Source organism: Engystomops pustulosus, chromosome 8 (genome assembly GCF_040894005.1).
Source record: "Engystomops pustulosus chromosome 8, aEngPut4.maternal, whole genome shotgun sequence".
Taxonomy (NCBI): Eukaryota; Metazoa; Chordata; class Amphibia; order Anura; family Leptodactylidae; genus Engystomops; species Engystomops pustulosus.
Genome location: NC_092418.1, coordinates 90,428,062 through 90,440,451, shown reverse-complemented (window position 1 = coordinate 90,440,451; position 12,390 = coordinate 90,428,062). Strand labels below are relative to the sequence as shown.

General features: G+C 42.3%; 2 protein-coding genes across 6 annotated transcripts in view; both read left to right on the top strand.

Annotated features, from left to right (window-relative positions):
- RAPGEF4 (Rap guanine nucleotide exchange factor 4) overlaps positions 1-3,741 on the top strand; it is a 200,012-nt gene extending 196,271 nt beyond the window's left edge. For all 5 annotated transcript variants that reach the window (XM_072121709.1, XM_072121708.1, XM_072121707.1 and 2 more), the window contains 2 exons: positions 605-659; positions 3,271-3,741. In XM_072121709.1, the coding sequence (XP_071977810.1) occupies positions 605-659; positions 3,271-3,398 (183 nt within the window). In that variant the 3' untranslated portion in view covers positions 3,399-3,741. The remainder of the gene's footprint in view (positions 1-604; positions 660-3,270) is intronic.
- Positions 3,742-10,324: 6,583 nt separating this feature from the next.
- Positions 10,325-12,390, top strand: part of MAP3K20 (mitogen-activated protein kinase kinase kinase 20) — a 116,075-nt gene continuing 114,009 nt past the window's right edge. Inside the window, exon 1 of the mRNA XM_072121703.1 lies at positions 10,325-10,478. The gene's annotated coding sequence lies outside the window, so the exon portion shown is untranslated. The remainder of the gene's footprint in view (positions 10,479-12,390) is intronic.

The window sequence follows — 12,390 nt, the reverse complement described above, 5'->3', positions numbered from 1 at the left end:
CTTCTAAAGAACATTGTGAGAACTAGCCTCCTATTGTCATCCAGTAGGCAAATATGGGAAATGGGAAGTGTTTCTTCTTGTGTTCTAGAAATCCATCACTTTAAAAGTTGAGTTGAGTCTTAAATATAGTTGTACCAAGTTTGCAAGTTAGAGGGTTGTAAACGGTTGTGGTCCTACTATTGGGACCCCCACTTTTCATGAGAACAGGACCCCTGACAATCCACAGAATGGTCACAAATGGGTTGGACGGCAGGACGGGCACGTCCGGCAATTTCTGACACTCCCATACTAGTGAATGGAGTGGAAGGACACATGCTCAGCCTGCTGCTCCACCCACCTGTGCGAACAGGACCCCCACTCTCTGGCTTGTCAGGGGTCCTGTTCTTGTTATTGGGATCCTACTAGTGGATAACTTGCAAACTCCTTTAATGGGGGTCATGACAGGCAATGACTATATTGCTTATCCCTCCTCCTTCGTGACGCTTTAGCAATTTACACCACGTCTTGTCTTCCTTGAGATGTCACGTACAGACTGGTGATGTCTGTGTTTTATATGTTTATATACATTTACTTATGTTGAACTCTTTTTTTCTTCTTTTTGCAGCGTATGATTTCAAATACAGTAAGAACAATGAGATACTGCCGGAGCCTGCCCTTCAGTGAGTAATTTTATGTGATTGTAGCGCAAGACACAATATTATTTGACACAATTTCCATATTTATCGTAATGACTACAGAACGTGTGCGGGAAGCTCATTCTCTCTTAGAATCATAATTAGCCTTTATCTGTGAATGTCTAATGACTGGCCAGACAGACACAGCGCTGAATGTAAGTTATAGCACAGACAGGCCAGTTACATAAACACTAGCTATACGCTAAGGGAGGCCAGAAAATAATATGAGATATTATAAATGATCCTAATTTTTACGCTTGATTATTAGATTATTATTAGACAATTCGGTTCCCTTACATATCAGCCTTAAAGAGGACCTGTCACCTTAAGTAATCAGCTCCTAGTGCTAAAACAGTCGCAACCTCTGATAACGTTAGAAACCTCTGATAACGCTAGCTGACACTGCCGCGATGTACAAGAAACGAGGGGGTGGGATTAGGGGCGGTGACTGCCGAGCGTCATGCAGTGGGCGGGGCGGTCTGGGGAATCGGCAGCGCCTCAGACCGGCCTCTCATGAATACGCCGGACCGCTTTAAGAACGGTCCGGTGTTTCTAGTGAACATCGCGGCAGTGTCTGCTATCGGAGGTGTAACACTGATGCATCTGTTGTAGCACTAGGAGCTGATTACTTTAGTAAGCAGCTCCTAGTGCCGTTTTTACAGGTGACAGGTCCTCTTCAAAACAAAAAATTCTTAAATTTTAAGCCAATGTTACTGAACGATCTGTCAAAGGGACCTGTTAGGTCTCCTCAGATTAGTACAAAAATATTGTATATTGCTTGTATTATAATGTTACACATGGCACTTTGGACCACTATGGTCTATTATCTCAGTAGATAAAAAAACAAGAATTTACACAACAACTGCTGAAAGAAGAATAGTTGTGAATTACTGTACAGGCAGTCCCCGGGTTACGTACAAGATTGCATAGGTCTGTAACTCCAGACAAATTTTTTTTTTTGCCCCAGTGGCAATAGGAGTTTTAAAATTTTTTGCTGTAATTGGACCAAGGATTATCAATAAAGCTTCATTACAGACACCTTACAGCTGATCATTGCAGTCTGGGACTATAGTAACATCCAGAGAACTTCACCAGAAGTGACAGGGGGCAGACGGGTCCGTCTTTAACTAGGGGCGTCTGTAAGTCGGGTGACACCCAAATAAAATCCACTCCTCCGTACAAAAGATGTTACCTCCAGGAGCTTATATGTACATAAGCACATACTAACCAAGGGGAGATAATCTTTTTATTTCTCGGGGACCTGGGCCAGATTAAGATTGGTGGGGGCCCCTGGGTGCAACATCTGTTGGAGACCCCACAGAATGTAGCCCAGACAGGGTACTCAATTAGCATCCATGTAATAGAAAGGCCCCCCCCCCCCCTTAGTCAGTAATCCACTTAATAGACAGGTTCCCCTTGTAGGCCTCCTGCACAAAAACGTAAGGGGGACCATGATCTGACTGCACAATTTGTGGCCAGATCATGGTCCCCATAGATGTCTACAGTGCCCCAGTAATTAATATACAACCCCCTCAGTAATTAATATACAGCCCCCTCAGTAAATATATACGGTAAAAACACAGTCCCCTCCTTCAAGAAAGATTCACACACCCCCAGCAAGTAATAGTTATACAGACCCCGGTAAAAATATAGATATATAGCCCCCCAGTAATTAATAAACTGTATGCTAGATAGTTGGGGGCTGTATATTGTACACTGGGAGCTGTATACTGTATACAACCCGCAGTGCACAATATACATATACATAATGTATAGCCCACAGTGTAAAATATACAGTCCCCGTAATGCATAACAACCCCCAGTAAAATAATAAATCTGTACCCGCCTTCTCCCGTTCCTTCCCCCTCTTTCAGGATGTCGACTTCTTGGTGCAGACGGTGTAGGGTGGGAGGTCACCACACCATCGGCGCCAGGATGCCGACACCCTGTGCACACAAGTGTAGTGGTGCTTCTCTGAACTGGGCCGTTAGCCGAAATTTTCAAATAGTGGGCAATTCGGCCACACTTGGTCCATGCCCCCCCTATTAGGGTCCATTCACACGCGGTATGCCCGCCGTGCGGGCATACTGCCGTGTGCTGGAGAGGAGGAGGAGGTGACCCCTCCTCCCTCCATAGAGAATAGCGGGGCACGGCTGCACACACACCAAAAGATAGAGCATGCTCTATCTTTGTGCGGGCTGAATCGGTGCCACACATGTGTGGCACCGTATCTGCGCCGCTATTGCCGTCTATGGGGACGTACATGGGGCCGCAAATTTGCAGCCGCATGTACGTCCCCGCAGACGGCCATGTGAATGAGCCCATATGCCGCCCCTTAATTCCCTCCAAGGACAATACGTGTTCAACAAATAGATTCATCAAAATTAACACTATGGGACATGGCAGCAGTCAAATGGGGTAATACGCTTAATTTGTTTTGCAATGGCTAAAGAGGTAATAGATAAATAAAGTGAGTTTGTGTCTAGGGCTAGTAGCAATGATGGAGAACGCCAGACCCCAAGTATCCTAAGATGAGTGACACCCTAAAAAGTATATCACAATAAACCGATAACACAAGTTATATGTTCCACTACAGGTCCAGAAGCTTCACTTGTTAGTAAAAATCACCAGGACGTACGGAATTACGTGCGTCAGTTCAACGTGATTGACAATCAGAGGACGCTATCTCAAATGTCACATCGGCTGGAACCACGGCGCACCTGAACAGGAGGAGAAGAGCGATCCCTGATCTCCATGATGACTGTGACAACTATAAGGACTTCCTATTCTTTCTTGTGATTTTATTTATTTAGTTTTTTTTACATATATTTTATGTGTCGCTAGTTAACCACAAGACATATGTAAATAATGTAAATTCTTCACGTAGTGATGACATACAGGCACCAGAAGGTTGTGTTGGGTGTTATGCAGTTATTGCTCTTAGGATTCTGTTGTACAATTATGGCAGCTATAGGGTTGTAAATCTTTACCTCAGTTATCAAGCTAGAGGATATGCAGAGGCATTTATTTAGTCTGAGTCAGTAGTTAAAGGGCTTTCCTACCGACCCCCCCCCCCCCCCCCCCCCGGAAAAAGAAGATTGATGACTGATCTTTACAATAGGTCCTCACTATTTAGATTGATGGAGGTTGTCACTTGGAACACCCACCAATCAGCTACTGTAAGCAGTTAATATACAGAAGACAAAACAGGAAGCAGACAGCTCCGTTCTTAGTGTAGTGGTCACATCTGGGTACTGCAGACCGTCTAATCTGAACTCCAATTACTCGGCCTCTAAAAAGAGAATGGAGCTGTCTTTCTCTTCCATTTTCTTCTCATTGCCCTTTAAGAGCAGCAGATCGGTGGGTTGCCAGGTCTTGAGGACCTAAGGTTGTAAATAGCCTGGATAATCCCTTTAACAATAAAGAAAAACACAAAACCTTGTTTGTGTGTTCCTGTTTATAGTAAGGAAATGAGGTGAAGTTGTGAAATAGTCACATGCAGAACAAGTCACACATCAAGGACTGATCCAGGGCCATCAAACCATATATAGAAATTTAGAGTGGGAGGATGGGCTCTTCTGTCCACTTTTAGATCTGCAGTTTGGGGACCTTTAAAGGGTCCTTATATAAGTAGATTAGTTCAGGTAGTCATGAGCCCCTTAAAAATCTTGGGCCCCTGTGGTCGCCCAAACAGTCTATGTTTTAATCCACTGCTGAAGGCAACCATAACCACACAGATACAAAGGGGTAAATACAATAAATAGAAAATGTACACTACAGCAAACACATATGGGGTAGCTACAAACCAAGCGTTGCCGCCCCTGTATACGTTTATTACTGTGTACTGTGTATTACTTTGTGTACATTTTCTATTTATTGTATTTACTCCTATAGCCATTGTCAGATACGTATCTGTGTGTTGTGGTTGAGGTTGCCCTACACTGAAGAACCTATTAAATACTGCATGAATTCTTACCCAGATACTTTCCTGATCTTGAATCTAATTGGAACCCGGCCTCGATGATAACCCTTTAGTAGTGATCTAAGAGAGTTCAGGGGCAGTCATAGTAAGGTCAAAATAAAGAAATAATAATCCCTTTATTTATATAGCGCACACAGATAACGCCAAATCAGTCCCTGTCCCCAATGGGGCTCACAATCTAATCAACCTACCAGTATGTTTTGGAGTGTAGGAGGAAACCGGAGGACCCGGGGGAAACCCACGCAAACACGGAGAGAACATACAAACTCTTTGCAGATATTGACCTTGAAACTTGAACCCAGGTCCCCAGCGCTGCAAGGCTGTAATGCTAACCACTGAGCCACAGTGCTGCCCATACACAGTAATAAGTGCTCACTCATGGACATAATGTCTGTATACAGTCTAGATTATCAATACTATCAATTATCAATACGTTTGACTCTGCTCTATAATATTTACAAATCATGGGATACTTTACTATCCAAATAAGACATCACATAGTAATAACATGGTCAGACAAGGGTCCTGCTCACAAGAGCTTACAATCCATGATCTGGTCTATATTGAATGCTATATTTGCTGTACGTGCAGGAAAAAGTTCAGTTGTCAAAGTTTAATGGAGTTTGGTGTCAGCCTGGTACAGGTGTGAGCTCCGCAGTAACGCAGGGAAATGTAGTATTTCAGGTTTATTAGCATAGCACAATGGGTCACAGCTTGAATGATCTACTACTACTAAGTGCATGAGAAATCCGCTCATTTCCTGCGTTCTTACACAATACTTCTACTCCTCCGCTAGGAAGCTGGATAAATAAATGGGGCCCATAAAGTTTCTCAGCGCCAGAGGACATGCAGTGCACACAGCGATGTAACACGAGATAACAAACAAGGAAACACTGTGATACACTTTACATTGCTGTCATTGACTGAGGACTGTGTGTGTAATGCAACCGCAGCTAACCACACACCTCACCGAATTATGGAGGATGTGATTGTTGTGGCCATATATACAGACCTTTATTTTTTGGCTGTACTATTACCTCTAGAAACTAGAATCAGATTCCTCCAGCCTGGAAATGTTAAGCAACCATGTAAATATATACTATATACTGGAACTCATACAGCGAATACTGACGCAATACAGTGGAGATAAGTACCAAGATGTATAGAATAGCTGCACCCACAGCACTGTGTGAACAATGACCTCACCTTCCTTATCTACAATTCACTGCACATGAACATTGCAAAAATTGTCAGAGAAAAACTTACAATAAAGATCTATAGCACAGGGAACAGATTTTGAGGCCATATCTTGGTCCCTCACGCTTCCAGCTCTGAGCAGCTTCAACACAGATGGACAGTGACATGTTGCAGACCCCTACCTAAAATGGAAGGGGTTGTATATTTTACTAAACCAGTCTCTCTTTGATGTGTCAGTATATTTATATGAAGGGAAGGACAGTTCCTTTGTTATTTTTGGTGTATACACGGTATAAGCTCCTGGCAGATACACCTAACGCTTGTAGAAAGGATCCTCCTCATGGCTGGTATATATGTAGACCTGCATATTTTATTACTGTAATAGGAAGCACAATCTGCTGCATTATCCTGTAAAGTGAGTCACTGCTGAAAAACTGCATAGACCCCCTGTATGACCATACTCTATAATGGTCTAAGTTGGAACCTTCTATTATATGTACACATCAGACGGATATGTGTAATGTCAACAGAGTCTTATTTTCCCAATGAATCAGGAGGCAGGAGGCATCCACGTGACAACATTTTGTTATTTAGGGATTACCTTCCACCCAAAATGCTAAATTTGACTGTATTGGACATGAATAGTCAATATATCTGGTGCCTCCATTCTGCCCTAGAAGCTTCCATTTCCTCAATCACCTCATCCATTACAGTAGATCTCTCCTAAAATAGCTGCCTATAAGTTAGAGGACCATGTAAGGGTTATGTCTCAGGCCAGCTGCCCACAAATCCAGTTTCTTATTGTGTTATTTTAATCAGTGAAAATCATCCAATTTTGATCAGAGTTTGGTCCAATTTCAGTCCTAGTCCTATCTAACCATCTGTTTTTGTAGTCCTAGTGTTATCTGAGTTGTGTTAACATCAAATACTACTTCATTGAATTACGTGTATGGAAAACTGACCGCGCTTGGTGGTATCCGAGTGGCGTGTTATGTTTTCACACATTTACACATCCATTGACTTCAATGGGTGAAAGTCGCATTGTCTGGTATCAAAGTAGTGCATTGTGGGTTTTTTCTCAGATACAATCGGATCAATGGACTGTAAAAACATCTGAATTGTGCAGAACACAAAAGAAAAGATGTGTCAGAAGAGTCTGAGAGCAGAACTTTTCTAGCTGCTCGTGGCAACCAATCAGAGCTCAGCTTTCATTTTCTCACTGCTGTTTATAAAACTAAAGCTGAGCTCTGATTGGTTTCCATGGACAACTTCAACAGTTTTACCTCAGAAATTTCTGATAAATCTCCCTCTACTTCTGTCCGATGTAGATTAGAGAAAATTGTTCATGGGCCAAAGACTATACACTTTAACGTGGTCTACTGGCCTAAGGTGGCATTCATTCACGCATTGTAAAGCAATCCACTATGTAAACAATGCATTATCTTTGCGGTTTACGTAAATACATTGTAAACGCAGCATGTGATCGCGTCCTTACAGGCAGCTTTCTTGCAGAAGACATCTTTGTAGAGACCAGATTGGAAAGTGAATTCTAATGAAATTGGAGCACATGGAAAAGAATTAAGGACATTAATGATTTTGTGGTGTGGGGGAGGGGGTCACTTCTAAACAACCAAATGTTCTCACTTGGATAAGTGCTAGTAAATTGGAAAAATATGATTAATCCATAAGGTATCAGATAAATACATGTCATTCAGTTATAGGGGTTATAACTAATGCCACCATATAGTGACATAGTTTCTCATGTAGCCCGCAGGTCCCTAAAGGTTGGAAGTAAGAGACCGGAAAGTGCTTATATGCTGTATGAGTCCCACATATAACGTGTTCATTATGTATATGAGACCATCAGCTTGTAGCAACGATCCTCAAAATCTATATTACTAACTACAGGGTAACAAATCCTTATTTCTGAGACAATGCAAAGCACAATATGCTCAAATCTCTTATTCTGCGTTAGATGCTAAGTATTCTGGGCATTAAAACTCGACTCCCAGCATCTTCTGTATTGTACAGAGTCTTGTGTCCTACCCTTCACCCTTGTGCAGACATTGGCAGAGCTTTCTATGTAGCTTATAGAACAGCTGCACCTATACAGACTCCCAGCGCTGGTCTATGTCACCCTATACACTCAGTATACTCCATTCAATGCATTTTTTTGTTAATGTATATATTCACTTCTGTAAGAAATTTTGTGCCAAATAGGTTCTGTTGTATTTATTGAAGCGGCATGTGAGCGGATTATTCCCGTGTACATAGAATGACGGTAGATTTGTGAGTGTAGACTTCATCTGCAGATAATACAATTACAACACTTACATTATAAACTTATATTCTTGTGCTCAAGTAAAAGAGAAAAAAAAGTATTATTTTTTTTTGTACATATAAAGCAAGATTAAATTGTGTTTTAAACCTTATTTGGTCCCATGTCTTTATTTGTGTAAGAGGATGTTCTCCTAGGACGACAGGGAAGACACTCGTATCTATCAAAGCAAATTGAGTCCATAACAGATGAGGGGGTCTGTCCTTTACTTGGGAGCTTCTATAGAGATCTGCTCCTAAAATCTTTTTGATCTAATGAGTAGCCACCAGGGACGTGGGAAGTCACCTCCATTTCCTGTGTTCCCTTGGTCTAAGGAGACCACTCAATGGATATAGCGGATTCTCTGACCTCCCAATTCATGAAAAACCACTTTCAAGGAAATTCACCACCAATATAAAGCATGATAAAACAGGGGCACTAACGCATCGATCCAGGCACAGTGACTGTGGTAATCTACTTATATTTGTTATCCGTGGCCTCTTTCCTTATAAAATCAACTTACAAAATTAAAATTGAAACTATGCCAATGAGCCTAAATAGCTACGGGGGTTCTTCCAAGAGCCCCTCCATGCTGCCGATTCACATGCTGTTACACTGCGCAGGAGCATGTCCCAGTCCCACTGTGTGCTGAACTTCCTGTGCTTCAGAGAGATTATATCAAGCAGAGGGAGGGGGAAGTGCTGAGGAAGCAGGGGGAGGGGGAGATGCTGCAGCATGGAAGGGCACTGGTATCGCCCCCAGAGTCTTTCAGGCTCATTAACCTAATTAACAAATATAAGAAGATTCCCACTGTCACAGTGCCTTGATCTATGAGTAAGTATCCTTGGTTTCTCCTGATGGATTTTGATGGTAGATTTCCTTTAAGCTTTCTAACTCAATCCATTTACTAACCCAAATGTGTTAAAAACGCCCCATAGTTGTGTAACTTTCTGAGCTTTTTCGTTCCAATGTCAGTCCCAGGACCCAGTTTTCATATTTGCAGTAATTTACACTTATACAGAAGGCTTTTTGGGCTACCATAGGTGTCATGGCCCTGGTGTTATGAACATTGTGGATATTTTAGGGTCTGGCCAGTGTCTCCTATGTGTTTTCTCTTAATTTTTCATCCAATAAAGTACTTTAAATTATGTCTTACAAAAAAGTAGATTTTCAAGTTGACCATTCAGATCTCTCCATCTTAAGCTACATTCACACTACAGTATGGGGGACGTATATGCGGCCGATATACGTCCCCCATACACTTCTATGGGCTCGCGGCACACGTGCGGCACCGTACCGCTCCGTAGCCCGGGAAAAGATAGGACATGTCCTATCTTTTCCCGTAATACGGCGCCGCGGTCACACATCGCTATGGAGAGGGGCGGGGGTGAGCTGTGCTCACCTCCTCCTCCTCTCCCCGCTACGGCGGGCTCACGGCATTGTGAATATATCCTTAAGCTGATTTTGCAATTTTGCTTTCTTTGGGCACTTATTTCAAAGTATATCATTGGATGAGTATAAAATGGGAAAAAAAACTATTAATATAAAAATAAATTCTTTATTTATATAGCTCCAATATATTCCACAGCACTACACAGAGCTTCCCAAATCAGTCCCTGTCCCCAATGGGGCTCACAATCTAATCGACCTGCCAGTAAGTTTTGGAGTGTGGGAGGAAACCGTAGGACCCGGAGGAAACCCACGCAAACACGGAGAGAACATACAAACTCTTGCCCGATGTCGACCTAGATGGGACTTGAACCCAGGACCCCAGCGCTACAAGGCTGTAATGCTAATTAATTTTGAACATCCAATGTTCTGGTAGCCCATTAATACAGAACAGTTACCATGTTCAATAATAGGAGCTGATGGACACCAATGCTGCACATTTACTTATAATAGGATCTTGTTCTGACACAAGGTTTGTCATATTAGTGTAAAATGTCTATTGTTGTTTTTTATTCTGAAAATGTGACCAAATCTGCAACAGAGGTTTATGTAGATGTGAACTAAGTCATAAAAGAAAATAAGTCTCCAGCATTATGATAAGTTATATGAATGAGATTTATCTAAAACTTAGTATATAGATGAGTCCTGTAGGATCAGTGCATACACAGAGCAGAGGCCAGGGGGCGCTAGAGCAGAGCCCAGGGACAATGTACTGAGTGACACAAGACCGGAAGGAGCTGTTGCCTGCTCTGCCTGATCATTGCTGCTGCTGAGAAGTTTCTGGTTGTCCTCCTCTGGACACTGGAGATTTCTGGGGAAGGTTTTGCAGTCTTCAGACCTTGCTGCAGCTTCAGAAAAGGTAAGAGACTGGAGGGGTCTCTGTATAGGGGGATACAGGGGGGAACTAAAGGAAAGTTTAGTAGTGAAAGGACTGTGACTCAGCAACATGTGAGACTCCTGCAGAAGAAGGGACCTCCAGCTGTGGACTGTCACCAGGAGACTTGTAGTAGAGACTTGTCTTCTTTATGACTCGGTGACTATGCAAAAAGTGTCTCATACTACTCCATGCATGTGTCGCAGAAGCGTCAGAACCACCTGAAAAGTGTCTCAGACTACTTGGTGCATGTTGTCGGAACATGAAAAGTGTCTCATTCAGCGCAGTGATACATTGTGATACTCCTGCACATGGCTATCACTTCATTCCGGCTCCATGAGATCTAAGCAGGGAGTGTCCTGGGGAAATACAGAAGGAATATGTCCGGTTACAAGTTGTATCAATGGGAAGGTCAATGGAGGAAAACTCAGGCCATGTGTGACCCTTCACCTGAGATGTAGACAGCAATAACATAAATCTAATGGGGGTCATTTATCTTAAAGAACATCTACCACCAGGATGAAGGATTGTAAACCAAGCACACTGACATACTGGTGTGTGCCCCCTCTGGTGGGATATACTCTTCTTTTAGATTATTATGTCCTTGTTTTAACACAAAAAAGGCTTTTAAAATGATGCAAATGAGCCTGAGGGGCTCCCAGATCCATAGGTGTTAATGGAGCATGGAGCCCCTCAGAGTCATTTGCATCATTCTTAAAGCCTTTTTTTCTTAAAAACAGGGACATAGGAAGCTTAAAGAAGAGTGGATCCTGCAAGCTAGAAAAGACACACACAAATGTCCAGACTTTTTTCATTTATCTTAGAGGGTGATGTATCAGGCGTGTGTGTTTTTTTTTCTTTGTGCCTTTTTAAAATTCCCTCCTTTTGCCTATACCTGCTCAGGAATGAAGTTTGTGACAAAATTATGCCATTTCACTGGGAATTACACCAAAATTGTGTGTTTTTTTTTTTTTATACATCCACATCTGGATTTTTAGGATTTATCAGATGAAACGCTAAAAAATTCTAGTGCATCTAACTTTGCTAGGCAAGTGCAATAGTGGCAAATTTTGTCCCAAATATGCAAAAGTACAAAAAAAAAAGAGAGGAGAAAATAAGAGAGAATCCTAAGATAAATGGCCCCCACTGTCTTAACATGAGGTTGTGCTTTGTAGCAGGGCAGTTACTTTGTACAGAAGACACATTGGGGCACATTTACTTACCCAGTCCTGTCGCTATCCCCGTTGTGCGTTGTCCAATGACCATGGACTCCGGCACAATTCACTAAGATTGTGCACCCGATATCCTGCATCTGTCACTTCCCTGCTGAGGTCCGCCGGAGTTCACCTTCTTCTTCCTGGTGCATGTTAGTGCATTGTCTTGCGACACAATTTAAATGTTAAATCCTGCGCTCAGTCCGAATCAGTTGGATCATCCGACGCCCCCCCCCCCATTTCTGTTGCATGAAACCCAGCGCTGATGCGCCAAAATCTGATCCCGTACGACATAATCCCCTTCTAAATCCCAGTCCTGGTGGCGCCGGGAACCCGACAGAAATGTGGCTGCGGGACCCTTAGTTAATAAGCCCCATTGTCTCAGTCACTTTCATTAACCATGTGTGGACCAGTGATCCCAAAATATGGCACCTGTTGCAGAAGGTGAAGAAATTTGAGAAAATGGCTTATTTTCTGGTATCTTTTGTATCTATTTCTGGTAATAACATAAAATTTAGCCAAATGAATTAGTACAATTTATACAGTTAACTCTGTTATTCTGTGTATTTATGACATATTGTTAAATATTCACAAAAAGAAGAAATGTGCCTCTTGGCTGGATGGAAGATGGAGGTAGTCAGAAATGATTAATAATTCATGTCAAATTTAAAATGAAAGTGATG